Consider the following 16,399-nt stretch of genomic DNA (forward strand, 5'->3'; position numbering starts at 1 on the left):
GACCCCTGCCCAGGAGGGAATCGAGAGTTCGGTTCCAACACCTGGACATCCAGACATTTCCATATATCCTCTGCAATCTAGGTGGAGGTTCCCAAACCTCAATTCTTCTGTGTATCTGCAGACCCAGTACCACATGGAAGTGGCCAGGGCTTGGGGCTTGCACCCTCTGAAGCAATGACCTGAGCTATATGTTGGTCCCTTTTATCTACGGCTGGAGCTGGAGCAGCTGGGAGACAGGAGGCCATGTCCTGAGGCTGCACAGAGCAGCAGGGCCCTGGGCCCCACCCAGGAAAACATTTTTCACTCCCTGGCCTCTGGACCTATGATGGGAGGGTCTGCTATGAAGATCTCAGAAATGCCCTGGAGACATTTTCCACATTGTCTTGGAGAATAACATTGGGCTCCTCTTTACTTATGCAAATTTCTGTAGCCAGCAGCTTGAATTTCTCCCCCAGAAAATGGGTTTTTCTTTTCTACTAGGTGGTAAGGCTGCAAATTTTCCAAACTTTTATGCTCTGCTTCTCTTTTCAACATAAGTTCCAATTTCAGACTATCTCTTTGTGAACGCATATGACAGTATGCTTTCAGAAAAAGCCAAGTCACATCTTGAATGCTTTGCTGCTTAGAAATTTCTTCTGCCAGATACCCTAAATCATGTCTTTCAAGTTCAAAGTTCCACGGATCTCTAGGGCAGGGGCAAAATGCCACCAGTCTCTTTGCTGAGGCATAGCAAGAGTGACCTTTGCTCCAGTTCACAATAAATTTCTCTCATCTCCATCTTGGGCCACTTCAGCCTGGATTCATTGTCCATATCACAAAGAGCACTTTGGTAAAAACCTTTTAACAAGTCTCTAGGAAGTCCCAAACTTTCCCACATTTTCCTGCCTTCTTCTGAGCCCTCCAAACTTTTCCAGCCTCTGTCTGTTACCCAGTTCCAAAGTCACTCCACATTTTCAGGTATCTATAGTAGTACCCCATTCCTGGTACCAGTTTTCTGTGTTAGTCCATTTTCACACTGCTATAAAAAACTACCCAAGGCTGGGTAATTTATAAAGAAAAGAGGTTTAGGCCGGGCGCGGTGGCTCAAGCCCGTAATCCCAGCACTTTGGGAGGCCGAGACAGGCGGATCACGAGGTCACAAGATCAAGACCATCCTGGCTAACACGGTGAAACCCCGTCTCTACTAAAAAATACAAAAAAAAAAAACTAGCCGGGCGCGGTGGCGGGCGCCTGTAGTCCCAGCTACTCAGGAGGCTGAGGCAGGAGAATGACGTGAACCCGGGTGGCGGAACTTGCAGTGAGCTGAGATCCGGCCACTGCACTCCCGCCTGGGCGACAGAGCGAGACTCCGTCTCAAAAAAAAAAAAAAAGAAAAGAAGTTTAATTTGACTCTCAGCCCTACATGACTGGGAAGGCCTCAGGAAATTTAAAATCATGGCAGAAGGTGAAGGGGAAGCAAGGCATGTCCTTTGTGGCAGCAGGAGTGGGGTGGGGAACTGCCACATACTTTTAAACAATCAGATTTCATGAGAACTCACTATCACAAGAACAGCATGGGGAAACCACCCCCATGATCCAGTCACCTCCCACCAGGTCCCTCCCTTGACATGTGTGGATTACAGTTCAAGATGAGATTTGGGTGGGGACACAGAGCCAGACCAGATCACCCCTCTTTATCCTTAACAGTCTTTCTTATTCTGAAATCTACTTTGCCTGCAATTCATTTGGCTACACTAGCTTTCTTTTGATTAATTAGTGTTTGTGTGGTATTTTTCCTCCATTGTTTTATGTTTTTCCTTTTTAAATCTTTTCTTAGCAGGCTTCTTGTGGACCAAATATAGCTTGATCTTGCCTTTTTTTTTTTTTTTTGCGACAGGTTCTCACTCTGTCACCCTGGTTGGAGTACAGTAGCATGATCATGGCTCACTGCAGCCTTGACCTCCTGGGTTCACTCGATCCTCCCATCTCAGTGTCCTAAGTAGCTGGAAAAGGCACATGTCACCATGCCCAGTTATGTTTTGTATATTTGTAGAGACAGGGTTTCACCATGTTGCCCGGGGTAGTCTTGGGCTCCTGGGCTCAAGTGATGCTTCTGCCTCAGCCTCCCAAAGTGCTGGGATTATGGGTGTGAGCCATTACACCTGGCCTGGTCTTGCTTTCCCCTCCACCCCCAGTCTGACAATCGTTTTTTAACTGGTAAGACTATTTACATTTAAAGTGATTATTAGTATAATTAGATGAAAACCTGCCATCTTGCTAGCTCTTCTCTATTTGTTGCATTTGTTGTTTGCTTCTTTTTTGAGACAGGGTCTCTCTCTGTCACCCAGGCTGGAGTACAGTGGCATAGTTATGGTTCAGTGTAGCCTAGACCTCCCAGGCTCAAGTGATTCTCTCACCTCGGTCTCCCCAGTAGCTGATAGTACAGGTGCACACCACCATGCCTGGTGAATTTTTAAATTTTTTGTAGATATGGGGTCTCACTATGTTGCCCAGGCTGGTCTCAAACTCTTGGCCTCAAGCGATCCTCCTACCTCTTGAGTAGCTGGGACTATAGGTGTGTGCCACCATGCCTCGCTAATTTTTCTATTTTTTGTAGAGAAGAGGTCTTGCCATGTTGCCTAGGCTGATCTTAAACTTCTGAACTGAAATAATTCTGCTGCCTCAGCCTCCTGAGTAGCTGGGACTATAGGCATGCGCCTGGGTGGTTTTTTTCCTACTGCCTTCTTTGGTGTGATTTTTTAAAAAATTCCATTTTACTTATTCTATTGACTTATCACTTACATTTCTTTAAAAAGGTTTTTAGTGATTGCCTTTTGGTTTACATTATACATTTTAAAATAACCTGAGTTTTTCCGGTGTTTTACCACTTCGCATTTAGTTAAAGTATAGTTGTAGTGTGTTCCCAGTTCCTCCCTCTTTTCCCTTGTGCTGCTGCTGTTAAGCATTTTGCTTTTACCTGTGTGGTATTTATCCAGTACATTGTTATTGCTTTAAGCAGTTATCTTTTAGAGCAATGAAAAATTAAAAATATACTTTACCTTCATTTATTCTTCATTTTGTAGATTCAAGCTTCTTACTTTTATATATTTTTCTGCCTGAAGGACTTCTGTTAATATTTCTTATACGGTGGGTCTCCTGGCAGTGTATTCTCTATTTTTGCTTGTCTGGGGGAAAAGCCTTTATTTTGTACTTATGAAGGATATTTTCACTGGATGTAGAATACTGGATGGGCAGCTCTCTTTTCAGCACTTTAAAGTTGTCACTCCACTGTCTTACAAAGTTTCTGATGGTAAGTTTATTGTAATCCTTATCCTTATCCTTATTCCTCTGTACGTAACATATTTTCCCCTCTTTGACTGCCTTCAGGAGTCTTTGGCTTTCAGCATTTTGAATATGATATGCCTAGATATCCTTTTTTTTTTTTTGAGGATGGAGTCTCTCTCTGTTGTCTAGGCTAGAGTACATTGGTGCGATCTCGGCTCACTGCAACCTCCGCCTCCCAGGTTCAAGCGATTCCCCTACCTCAGCCTCCTGAGTAACTGGGATTACAGGCACGCACCACCATGTCTGGCTAATTTTTGTATTTTTAGCAGAGGTGGGGTTTCACCATGTTGGTCAGGCTAGTCTCGAACTCCTGACCTTGTGATCTGCCCACCTCGGCCTCCCAAAGTACTAGATTACAGGCATGAGCCACCATGCCCAGCCCCCTTTTTTGGTATTGTTTGGTATTTTCAGTTTTTTTTTTTTTTTTCTTTTTTTTTTTGAGACAGGGTCTTGCCCTGTCATCCAGGCTCTCTCCAGTGGCACTCTCATGGCTCTCTGCAGCTGCGACCTCCAGGGCCCAAGCAGTCCTCTCACCTCAGCTTCTCAAGTAGCTGAGATCACAGGCATGTGCCATGATTCCCGGCTGATTTTTCAGTTTATTTTTAGGGACGAGGTCTCCCTGTTCTGCCCAGGCTGGTCTCCTGGGCTCAAGCCATCTCCCGCCTTAGCCTTCCAAAGTGCTGGGATTATAGGCATGAGGCACCATGCCCAGCCTGTTTTCAGAGTTTCTTATTCTTACTCTGTAGTTTAGTGTCTTATCACTAATTTTGGTAAATTCTTGGCCATTCAAATGTTTCTTCTCTATTGTCTCTTCTGGACTTCTCCCACAGCTGTTGTATGTTCTCCAGGAAAGAAAATCTCTTTCCTCTATATTTCAGTTTGGGTAGTTTCTACTAGCCTATTTTCAAGTTTACTGATTCTTTTTTCAGCTGTTTCAAGTCTACTGATAAGCCTCTCAAAGCCATTTGTCATTACTATATCTTTATTTCTAATTTGGTTTCCACTCGATTTTTTATAATTTTCATTTCTCTCTGTGAAATTACCTGTCTGATCTCATGTTGTCTAGGTCTTCCATTAGAGTTTTTACTATATTAATCATGTTTTAAATTTACTATCTTGTAGTTCCAGAATTTATGTCATACATGGGTCTGGCTCTGATAATTGCTTTGTCCCTTTGGGCTGTGTTTTTATTCTGCCTTTGCCATGCTTCATAATTTTTGTTTAAAGCTGAATGTGCTGCATATGACAGGAGATACTGAGGTATATACTTGATAAGCTTGTAGAAGACTGCTAGTTTCCTTCAAGTCCTTTAGGGTGGAGATTTGTGTTAATCTGTTCAGGCATTGGTCTGTGTTTGATGTTTATTATTGCTATGGTTACTGGATTGACATTTGTTGTTGCCATGGGAACGAGAGGCTTCAAATTTTCCCAGTAATACCTTGTTCTTGTCTTCCTGCTTGGCTTTGGGTTTTCCCTTTGTGCTGTTTCTCCGTGAGAGTCTGAGTCTTGCAGCTCTCTCAGGTGTATTCCATTGTTTTTACTCAAAGCCTATCAGTAAGGTAGTGGAGGGTGAGGGGAGTTCTGTGATGTTCTGGTTAAGCCTTAGATTTATGCAGATAGTAGAACCTGGGTCTAGGGGATGTGGCCTTCACAAGACTATTCCCTTCTTTTTCTCAACTGCTATGGGTATTCAATAGTATCATCAAGCTGAGGTTTTTTTCAGCTCTTTCCTGCTGCATTAGGGCTATTGCTTTTTTAGAGAAACAGTGAAGATGGATAGGGGTGAAAATTGGGTGTCAGCCTCCTTTCTTTCCTCCAGCTGTAGTGGGATTCCACCAGAAATTGCTCCTTACTGATTAAGCCTTTTGTTCCACAGGGAGATAAGGGAAATAGACTAGTTTAGCATTGTTGCTTGCTCTTCCCTCCTTAGTTCCACGGGGGTGGAGATGGAGGAGCTTTCTCTACTTTCTCCCTGCTTCCCCCTGCATTAGGGAGCCTTTTGAGGTTCCTGGAGGAAAAGCCCACAAGCAGATGGGAACTATCCTATGATTGCAGCCCTCGAGGACTTCACACTCTGATCCTAACCTACATTCAGTCTTCAGAGTTTGTCAGAATGTTTGGTTTAATCTTCCTATCTGCACTGGGATTCTTCCATGCTCTTGGGACTGTTTCCTTTGGTCAGAAATGAGGCTTTTAGGTGCCTGTCTAGCCTTAGCTGTTGCTTCATCACTGTTGTATTGCCTAGAGGCTGGGATAGCGGTAAACAAAAAAGAAAAGGAGGAAAAAGTGATTTCCTCCCAGCTCTTTTTGAACCTCAGGAATACACATTGTGGTCAGAGAATAGACTGTGTATCATTTAAGTTTTTTTAAATTTGTGAGACTTGCCTTAGGGCTCAACATATGGTCAATTTTTGTAAACGATTTCTTTCTGCTTGAAAGAGCATCTATTTTGTAATTATTGAGCACTGTGTCATATTAATATCTATTTAGATCCAGTTTGTTCATGCTATTCAAATCTGTATTTCTACCCTCTCCCTTTATTTGAGTCATTTGTTCTATCACCTACTGAGAAGAATATAAAATTTATTATGATTATGGATTTTTTCTCCCATTTCTTTTTATAATTCTGCTAAGTTTTACTTTATATATTTGGAGGCTATGTTATTACATGCATACAAATTTAAAATTGTTGCATCTTCCTGATAAATTATACCTTTATAGGTATTAATGCTTTTGTGCATTTAGTCTACTTTGAATACAATTAATACAGCTAGAGCAGCTGCATTTCAGTTTGTTAGTATGACTTTTTCCCATACTTTCAACTATTTTCTGTAATTTCAAGTGTAATTTTTGATTAATTTAAAAAAATATTAATTTTTGTCTTCTGGTCCAATTGCATTTAATGTAATTACTGAGTTATTTGAATTTACATTTGACATCTTAACATTTTGCTTCTTACATGTTTTATTTGTTCTGTAATCTTGTTTTCTCTTCTTTTTTGGATTTGAGTATTTTAATTATTTCTGCTTTCTATTTAGTGTGTTTGTTCTCCCTCCGGAGCAACATTAGTTACCAGTTACCAGTCCACCATTCCAGAATGAAATAGTCTGTGCATATATAGTATGTACTCACTCCTTTAAAAGTAGTAGCATGATATATACATGGTTCTGCACTTTAGATTTTTTAAATAAATAGACTTTTTAAAAACATATTGCAGTTTGCTTGCTATTTTTACACTCTTGGACAGTACAAGAACCTTGGAACCCTGTGACTCCAAGTATATGCTCTGATTTTGTATTTTTATTCTTTATACATTTGAAACCTCATCACACGTTATTAATGCTTTAATAATTCAATGTTGTTTGATATCTCTCTTTCTGGATTCTAAAACAGAGTATCTGTCTCCTTGGTGATGGGTTGCTGGGTGGGGCTGGTTCAGCTAGATAATTATTTAGGAAAAACTAAGAATATGCTAACAGATGGAAAAAGCCTCTGTCATTAAAATATATATATATATATATGAATGAGAGAAACTGTGACTGATTTTTTTAAATTATGTTTGAAAAAGAAAAACTTATTGACAGCATGAAAACACAGCCATGAATAGGAAACAGTGGTCATAATAAGATCTTCACTAAGGACCTTAGGAAAAAGGATTTCAAGAGGATCAAAGGAGAGAGAGAGAAGCTTTCTTGGGTAGTTAAAACATTTCCATTTTATTGTGGCATAAATGAGGTGCAAAAGAAAGGAAAACTGAAATTTCATAGTTGTAACATCTTCGGCCAGGGTGGTGAGAGAGTAGAGAAATATTTAAGCAGGTCTAAAGGAATAAGGGACAACTTACCAAGGCTGGATGCAAGGAAATAGCTGTCACACAGTCTAAGGGAGCCCATAGGGTTTGCTAAAAGGCAACAAATTTCTTTGGAGCTAAATGAAGTATGGATGACATTTTATTGTTGAAATAAGATGCAGGAGGATGAATTGTACTTTTAAGTAATATATTTCCAGCTGAGAACTGTAAATACTCGTTTTATCAGATGCTTTTTTAACATCTGTTACAGTGGTATGAGGAATTCCTGTTGACTCTTCAGTACTTTGTGTGCTCATTCCTTTCCATTTACTTTTTTATGACCCATTCCCAGCCATACCAATGGGCTCAGCACTTCCTTGTCATCTTTTTCTAAATTATTATAAGTTCCTTACCTAACTTCTCTGATTATCATCTTTTCCTCCTCTCATGCATCTTATATGATTGTTAGGCCTAAAACATGTCTTATATCCTGGAAATCCTATAGTGGCTCTTTATTTTCTGTTAAATCAAGTCAAAATTTTAGTCAGTAGACTTGTTTTGGCCTTAGGTTTTTCAACTGTAAATTGGTTGGTTTCAACAACCCCCTTATCTTGTGGGTTGTTGTGAGGATTAGAGATGATATTCACCTGAGTGCAGTTTAATGCAATTTAATATAAATACTCAATAATTACCTAACATTTGAAGCCCTCTTTAACTTCCCAGGCTTACCCATTTAATCTTATTTCCCCTATTCAGAAATGTGTATCCACCAGTATGGTCCATCTGACCTCTTTGCAGTATGCCCAAACATACTGTTTACTGCCTGCTGGCTAAAGGTGTTGGCCCACATCTTTGTGCTTATTCATCCATCTTCTCATCCTTCAGAGCTCAGTAAAAGCTGCTGCTTTTTTCACCAAACTTTCCCAAACAAATCCAATTCTAACTGATCTTCCTGACTTCTAATGGTAATTGCAGTCTTTCTTACACACTTCACCACTTGTGTAGTTTTGTGCTGTTTTCTGTATGTTTCATGTATGGACGTTTTATTTTCTGTCCTAGATTGTGAATTCCTTGAGGGCAAGGTCATATGCTTTATTTGGTCTGTATAATGCTAGGTCCATGGCAGATGTCTCAAAAATACTTGTCTAATTAAGTTGCTTCTCTGGTAATACCTGTCAGAAGCAAGTGTTCCAGGAAAAATTTAATTTGGTGCTTCCAATTCTTAGTTGTACATGGTGGCTCTGGTTCGTAATTTAAAAAATTTAATGAATACTGAAGGTTAGCCAAAAAGTAAAAATAAATAGAAATAATAAAAACTTTTTTTTGGTAGAGACATGGGGTCTTGCTGTGTTGCCCAAGCTGGTCTTTGAACTCTTGGCCTCAAATGAGCCTTCTTGCCTTGGCCTCTCAAAGTGCTGGGATTACAGGTGTGAGTCACTCTGCATTGCCAAGATGTGTTTTTTTTGTTGTTGTTGTTGTTTTAAAATTGAGACAGGGTCTTGCTTTTGCTCCCAGGCTAGAGGGCAATGGTGCAACCATAGCTCACTGTAACCTCCGGTTCCTGGGCTCAAGACGTCCTCTTGCCTCAGTCTCCCAAGTAGCTGGGACAGGTGTGCACTATCACACCTGGCTAATCTTTAAAAATTGTTTTAGAGATGGGCTGTCACTGTTACCCGGGCTGATCTCGAATTCCTGGGCTCAGATGATCTTCCTGCCTCGGAGTGCTGGGATTACAGGCATGAACCATTATGCCTGGCCTAAGATAGGATTTTTAGAATTGCCTTTGAATAGAGAATGGCAGATGCAGAATAGGAAACTACTTGAAAAAAAATTTACTTATAAAATTGTGGTGTTTTCATGTACCTGTTTTATATTTCATGTTACTTTAAGATTAGAATTAATGGAATATCCATTCCTTATTCAGTATGATAGTGTTAAAATATTTATTGCTTCTTAAAATATTTGCCACTTTAAGTGCTAAGTTAATATTTTTTCCAGAATACTTTCTTTCTTGATTGTAATTATTCTTGATTATACTTTCAAAAAATGAGAAAATACTGGAAAGTACTAGAAAAAAACAAACGCTACTTCTACCAGTGAGAGATGAGCTATTGCATTTTGCTACCAGCTATTAACATTTTGTTGGATATACTTTCAGTTGTTTTCTGCGTATCTATAAAAGGTAAGTTTCCCCATCTAAGTTTCTGACCTTGTAATTCTTAATGTTTGCTTTTCAGCTTTCCCTAAAAGGATTATACACCTTAGAAGTGCTTGAGAAAGAGTGATGAAGGCAAGTATCCAACTCTTTGTAGTCAGTGAAATTTAACTTGGTTCATGTCCAGACCAAAAAGCTTTGGTCACCATATTTATCAAAAAACTAAAAAATTGGAAAGAAAAACTTAAGGGGAAAAAAAGACAAGGCAATTTGCATATAATTTGCTATGATTTTGTGGAGCACATTCCTAAATGGTTGATGGATTTTAAAAACGTAATTTTTTCACTTATTTCTGATACTAATTTAGAACCACTTGTTTTCTGAGCGTGAGCGAATGGCGTATTAGGTCTTCAGTAAAATTGTGCTAGAAAAGTTAATTGTTGAAAATTCTGAGAACTTAACAAAATTATTTGAAATGCCTGGCTGGTAGGTGGCTGCGTTTTTTGTCCCCCTTTCTCACCTTTTGCTCCTTCTACCTCTCCCCTTTCACTCCTTCGACCTATCCCCTTTGTCCTGTGTCCTTTTGCTCCTTTTTCTCTTTCTCCCTCTGGTTTACTTATAATAACTTTACTTTTCAGAGAAGCTGAGTACCAAAAAGCATTTGATAGGCTTATGCAGTTAAACTTGTTTGTGTTAAACCGGGGATCTAAAAATTAGTTAATTGGGCGGGGCGCAGTGGCTCATGCCTATAATCCTAGCACTTTGGGAGGCTGAGGAGGGTGGATCACTTGAGGTCAGGAGTTCGAGACCAGCCTGGTCAACATGGTGAAACCCCGTGTTTTTACTAAAAATACGAAAATTAGCGGGGTGTGGTGGTGGGTGCCTGTAATCCCAGCTACTTGAGAGGCAGAGGCAGGAGAAATTGCTTGAACCCAGGAGGCAGAGGTTGCAGTGAGCTGAGATTGTGCCACTGCACTCCAGCCTGGGTGGCAGAGGGAGACCCTGTCTCTAAATAAATAAATAGTTAATTGGGAAATTTTATAAACTGTTCAACAGTTACTATTCATACTCATTTGAGCCTCTGTAAGACATACAGAAGAAGGGTGTCCCTATACAACTTTGAGATTATTGAATTTCTTTTGTGCTTGCATTCTGTCAGCAGTTTTATAGAGTTAATTATTGCAACATCACTATTGGTATTTTTGCCACAGCATTTGACCTTGGTGGCCTTAAAGATTTTTTATTGGCCTACAGAAAATTTTAGCAGCCTTCAGAACCTTAACGGGTTTCTTAGTGCTGCTATTACGCAGATGATAGCTACAAGTGTAAGTACCATATTACATTTTATAATCAGTACGGTAGATTGTTTTTAAAAATTCTTACCTTAAAACTTGATGTTTAAAGCTCAATTTAGGTTTCTTTAGGGCTGCTTGCTAAGTGAGGCTGTGTGCTGGTATGTTTAAGGTAAGTTTTGCCTTTGAAAAATCCCAGAATTTATTACTATTTTGTTGCTTATTCTTTGTAGCTGTGAAGATAGTTTTGGCATGGAAATTAACACCTTACTCCCAGCTTTTCCCAGGAAATGCTAACATTTCCTTGTAATCAATCATCATTTTGAATTATTTGAAAATAAATGATTTGGCCGGGTGCAGTGGCTCATACCTGCAATCTCAGCCCTTTGGGAGGCTGAGGTGGTTGGATCACTTGAAGTCAGGAGTGCCACTGCACTCCAGTCTGGGTGACAGAGCAAGACTCTGTCTCAAAAAAACAAAAACAAAAATAAATTGTTTTATAAATTCTTGTGAAATCTCAAATGAATTTACTGACATTCAAAATGTACCACATTCTCTATTTTTTAAAGCAGCAACCAGATGGCCAGTTGATGAGTTTATAACAGTGCCCAAATAAGTAGATTTGCTGAGTAATAAATTCCTAGTACCTGTGCATATGAGACAAGTAGAATGATCCTCAACCTTGACATCATTCCTTTGTTCTTGCTGTCTTTTAATCTCATGGGATAAACATATTTTATACATTTTACTTCAAACAACAACAACAAAGGTCAGTTGTATTAGCTCATGTGCAAATAGAGGAAAAAGTAAACTACTTTTTCAGTACTGTTCTGCTGCTTTCACACCCTCCCATCTTCTCAGGATCTAAATAGCCCAGTGCAAGAAGAGATGAGTTGATATACACTGATAGGGGATTATTTTGGTTACATTAGCCCTTTTCCTCTGAGGAACTCTATTCTTTGCAGATTAGAAATAAAATTCCGTAACTATTAGCCAGCCAGCCAAACTCATGAGGAATGATGAGATAATTACTATTATTTTAAAAAATCAGAGTAACATTGTATTATATGTTTATTTCATATTTGGTTAGAAGGGAATAATTAAATATATACACTATTGGCAAAATTTTTGCCCACAAGGAGCCCCAGAAAACTGCACCAGAGGCTAAAACAGTCATTGATCTAATAAGGGCAAGGGTTTCTTTCTTGGCTCTCCCAAAGTGATGGAGATGAACAAAAGCAATGCACAATCAGGAAAAGGGTAACAGGCCACAGTGGGATGGCTAGATTTCAGTAGAGCCACAAAGAATTTGGGTGAAAGGCAATGAAACTTCCATTCTCATGGTTGTTACTCATTTGTCTAATTTAGGAACAAACAATTTTGTGGCATTTAGAAAGTAGGAAGGTACTAGAGAGAGACAAGTATCTTTATCCCTGTCTCCCTGTTTATGCTCCTCAGCTATGAAGAGGTTAGGCGATGGAATCATGGGCATGAAAGAATATGGACAGTGGAGCCACAGTGACAGTGCCCATATAATATTTGAAGAAAGTCTTCTGAGAGTAGTCATCAGGAAGAAAACTGTAGTGAGTTTGCATTCCTGTTCCACTAAACTTGAGTTCACAGGGAACTCTTTTTATCCAGCTAATTTATGACTCCCTAGATTGCCACTTGGTGGCAGCAAGTCCACATATTCCCAGAACAGGAGCACTATGGTGCTTCATTGTAGTGGCTTAAATTGTTGAAAGTAGTTGGTAGTGTAGGGAGTTTTAAAGTCCTTTAAACAAAAAGTTGAAGAAAAATATGGAAATAACCTCCTACATCATATTTTGCATTCTCTAGCAGCTTGTGTGCATGTATATAATTTTGTTTTATATATTTGCACAAATGCAGTACAAAAATAAACTGTATTAGGAAAAATCTCATCATCTCCCATCCCCCCTCCTTTTTTATTTTGCATGTGATTTTAGTAACCATGGCAGTTGCGTTGATTTTACATCTCTTGGTTTCAGCTTCCTTTTAATTTCTTGCATTTAATACTGGTATATGGTTGCTGTTTGACCTTTCTTTTTCTCTACTTTTCTCTCATACCCAGTTACTTTGCTTTTGAGTTTGTATGGATATATGGGAAGCTTCTGTCAGGGATGACACTATAGAGAAAGGGATTTCTTTGAATCTCCTTTCTTGATAGCTGGTACTGAGCAAAGCTCTAGTCTCTGATTCTGATTCTGTCTGAACCATTCACTCATACGGTGCCAGAAAGGTCATTTGTGCTTTAGCAGAGAATTCAACTTACAGGATTTTTATTTCCATTCTCTTCTCAAAAGAGCAAACCTGTCATCTCTAGTTACCAGTGAACTTGATGAATATGAATGGTAACACAGACTCGGTTTTCCATTAAAATCCACATATAGTTAGGTTGGGATATCCACTTCTCACTGTTGTTCTTTGACTATACTGAGTTTCAGCCTGTGAATAATTAACTGGTTATGAATGAGAGGGATTAAATTGCCTCAGCTAGAGTAAACCTGTTTGATGGTCTGTTCTCTTGATTTCCCAAGCAATGGCTGTTATGTCAACTACCATTATAGTGTCCATTCCAAGATGGCTCCTCTAATATCTAATTCTGTATATATTGAATCTTGTAGGGATTTTTGTTTTTGAACATTGCTGTTTTAATTTCCTATGTACTTGTTCTGGACTTCTTCTCTCATTCTGAAAAATAATCATTACCCACTATCTAGAAAACTGTCTTTTAATCTTCTGATTAAAGATTGCTTAATGATAGTGCCTATTTGTTTGGCCAGTAGCATGCTTTTCTTTGTTTAACACTGGAGTTTCTGCATGGATTTATAATATAAGTTTTTTTTTTGTTTTTTGTTTTTTTAATATTAGATAGGCATGAAGCCTTCGTCTCACAGCTGCATGCGTAGTCACTGTTGAAGCAAATGCCTACCTAATTTGACACTCTTGGTGTGTTTAAAAAATTTTTTTGAGTTTGCAAATAAGCATATTAAGTCTACTGATGGAGCCTTCGGGCAGTGAACAGTTATTTGAGGACCCTGATCCTGGAGGCAAATCCCAAGATGCAGAGGCCAGAAAGCAGACAGAATCAGAACAGAAATTGTCTAAAATGACCCACAATGCTTTGGAGAACATTAACGTGATTGGCCAAGGCTTGAAGCATCTCTTCCAGCACCAGCGCAGGAGGTCATCAGTGTCTCCACATGATGTGCAGCAAATTCAGGCAGATCCAGAACCTGAAATGGATCTGGAAAACCAGAACGCATGTGCTGAGATTGATGGTGTCCCCACCCACCCCACAGCTCTGAATCGTGTCCTGCAGCAGATTCGAGTGCCACCCAAGATGAAGAGAGGGACAAGCTTGCATAGTAGGCGGGGCAAGCCAGAGGCCCCAAAGGGAAGTCCCCAAATCAACAGGAAGTCTGGTCAGGAGATGACAGCTGTTATGCAGTCAGGCCGACCCAGGTCTTCATCCACAACTGATGCCCCTACCAGCTCTGCTATGATGGAAATAGCTTGTGCTGCTGCTGCTGCTGCTGCTGCGTGTCTACCGGGAGAGGAGGGAACTGCGGAGCGGGTAAGTTTGTTAGATTTTGTTTTTCTGTTAACTTATTGTTTTTCATACCTAGGACTCTCCAGACTTTCCTTTGGTAACTAAAAAGTTATCTCAGCAAATACCTTAAAGTTGTGGTAAAAGCATTTTTTTCCCATTTCAAATGGGTAAATAATAATTATAGCTAATGAATGAATGCTTAGAATTATATTCCTATTTCCTTCCTAACATATTGCAGTATTTTATCCTTTCGTTAAAACCTAAGTATATTTCATGTATTCTTGCTGTATATTTACTTAAGAGGGTCAGTTTTATGGTGGAGGAATAAAGATCCTTTGTTTCTTATTGTTTTGATTTTGCACATGGAAATGGCTTTCTTACATTAATGAATGTAGTGAATAAAGTTCTAGAATCTGAGTTTGTGCTTACCATGGAAGTACACTAAGTTGGTTATAATTTTCATATACTTTGTAGTACATCAACAGCATTCATTATACATTTTGTATGCCACAGTAGAGCATATACATTATTATAGTGTACTATTAATAAAGAGATTGTTTTGGGTTTACCCAAAACCAGGCATATTAAATCTGGGAGAAACTTTTTCCATATAACTCAGTTATGGTTAGTTGAGGCACATAGAATAAATAGTCCTGCTAGGGTTTAAAAACTCAGATACACGTAGCCATGCAGATAGTGACAATGAGTGAACTTCAGTGTTATGGAGCCTGGACAAACTGAGGAGTTCCTGATTTAGGAAATCTGGAGTAGCCAGATTTAGGAAAAGTAGTATATATTAGGCTGCAATGAGGGGAGCTTTTTGGATCATTTATAGTAAGGGCAGAAGGAAAGGGAAATTTTTTTTTTTTTTTTGAAACGGAGTCTTGCTCTGTCACCTAGGCTGGAGTGCTGTGGCCGGATCTCAGCTCACTGCAAGCTCCGCCTCCCGGGCTTATGCCATTCTCCTGCCTCAGCCTCCCGGGTAGCTGGGACTACAGGCGCCGCCACCTCGCCCGGCTAGTTTTTTGTAGTTTTTAGTAGAGACGGGGTTTCACCATGTTAGCCAGGATGGTCTCGATCTCCTGACCTCGTGATCCACCCGTCTCGGCCTCCCAAAGTGCTGGGATTACAGGCTTGAAACACCGCGCCCGGCGGAAAGGGAAATTTTTGTAATGCCTGGCTGTACCTGGAAGATAGAGAAAAGTGGAAGAAGTTTGAGGGAGATGTATGTGTTCAAATAAAAAGATTTCTAAGTTTGAATTAGTTGAACTTACTATAAGCAAAACTAGTAAGGCAGGTGTACTCTTCTCCCAGTGGGGAAGAAATGAAGCGGGGAAAAGGATAATTCCTGTTGTTGACCACCAGGTGGTGCCCTAGGCGAGGATTGGTAGGTGGAAGTGAGGGGATGGATGTCTGACAGGACATTGATTAACCCAGGGTGAAAATTTAATTAGTACAGGAAGTCATTAGGATATAGGCTAACTTGAGCACAGTGACTATTAAATAGTGATAGTGCTCTTATAAATATTGAGCTGAATTGATAATTGTGGAAGTGGAATGGACAGTAGAAGAACAGGTAGGATTTGATAACAATGTTAGAATAAAAAATTTTTAAATCTGAAGTTTGCTTGGGAGAATCAGAAACCATTTAGTTTCAGTTGGGTGGCTGACACCTACTATCAAGAGAATGTCTTATATAATAATAATTATTATTTTATTATAATGTTATATAATAATTATTATTATAACATTATAATAAAATAATAATAATTATATAAGACATTATTTCCAGTTCCTTTAATAATATAGAACTGGAAAAGTGGGCATAAGTTAGAGATGAAGATGTATTTTGGCTTTCTAATTGTTCTCCCTTAAAGATGCTTTACATAGCAAAATTTGATTGCCAAAGCAAGTAACTTATAGGTTTATTGGCCCTACTTCTGAAGGCCAGAATGTTTATGGCTACGTCCTTTCCCCCAATACTGAGTTTCCTTTAATATAAATATGTATTCATTGGCCTCAAAGATATTTTTATTATCCTTAATGATCTCATGTGGGCATCAAATACAGTTCTTGTAAGAGTAAAAGTGAAGGTACAGATAAGCTAAGTGTTCCTAACCTTGGTAAATTTTTTATGCAAAGTGTAATATCATAGGGATGCTTCTTAAAGTTTGTTTTTGGTTGGTTGGTTGGTTGGGTTTTTTTTTTTTTTTGACACAGAGTCATGCTCTGTCACCCAGGCTGGAGTGTAGTGGTGTGATCAC

At 39.3% G+C, this 16,399-nt stretch overlaps 1 protein-coding gene across 1 annotated transcript in view; it reads left to right on the forward strand.

Annotated features, from left to right (window-relative positions):
- Positions 1-16,399, forward strand: part of TMCC1 (transmembrane and coiled-coil domain family 1) — a 256,192-nt gene that overhangs the window by 56,936 nt on the left and 182,857 nt on the right. Inside the window, exons 2-3 of the mRNA XM_011950688.1 lie at positions 9,352-9,404; positions 13,454-14,159. Of these exons, the coding sequence (XP_011806078.1) occupies positions 13,584-14,159 (576 nt within the window). The 5' untranslated portion in view covers positions 9,352-9,404; positions 13,454-13,583. The remainder of the gene's footprint in view (positions 1-9,351; positions 9,405-13,453; positions 14,160-16,399) is intronic.

The sequence above is a fragment of the Colobus angolensis genome, unplaced genomic scaffold, assembly GCF_000951035.1.
Source record: "Colobus angolensis palliatus isolate OR3802 unplaced genomic scaffold, Cang.pa_1.0 Scaffold31, whole genome shotgun sequence".
NCBI lineage: Eukaryota > Metazoa > Chordata > Mammalia > Primates > Cercopithecidae > Colobus > Colobus angolensis.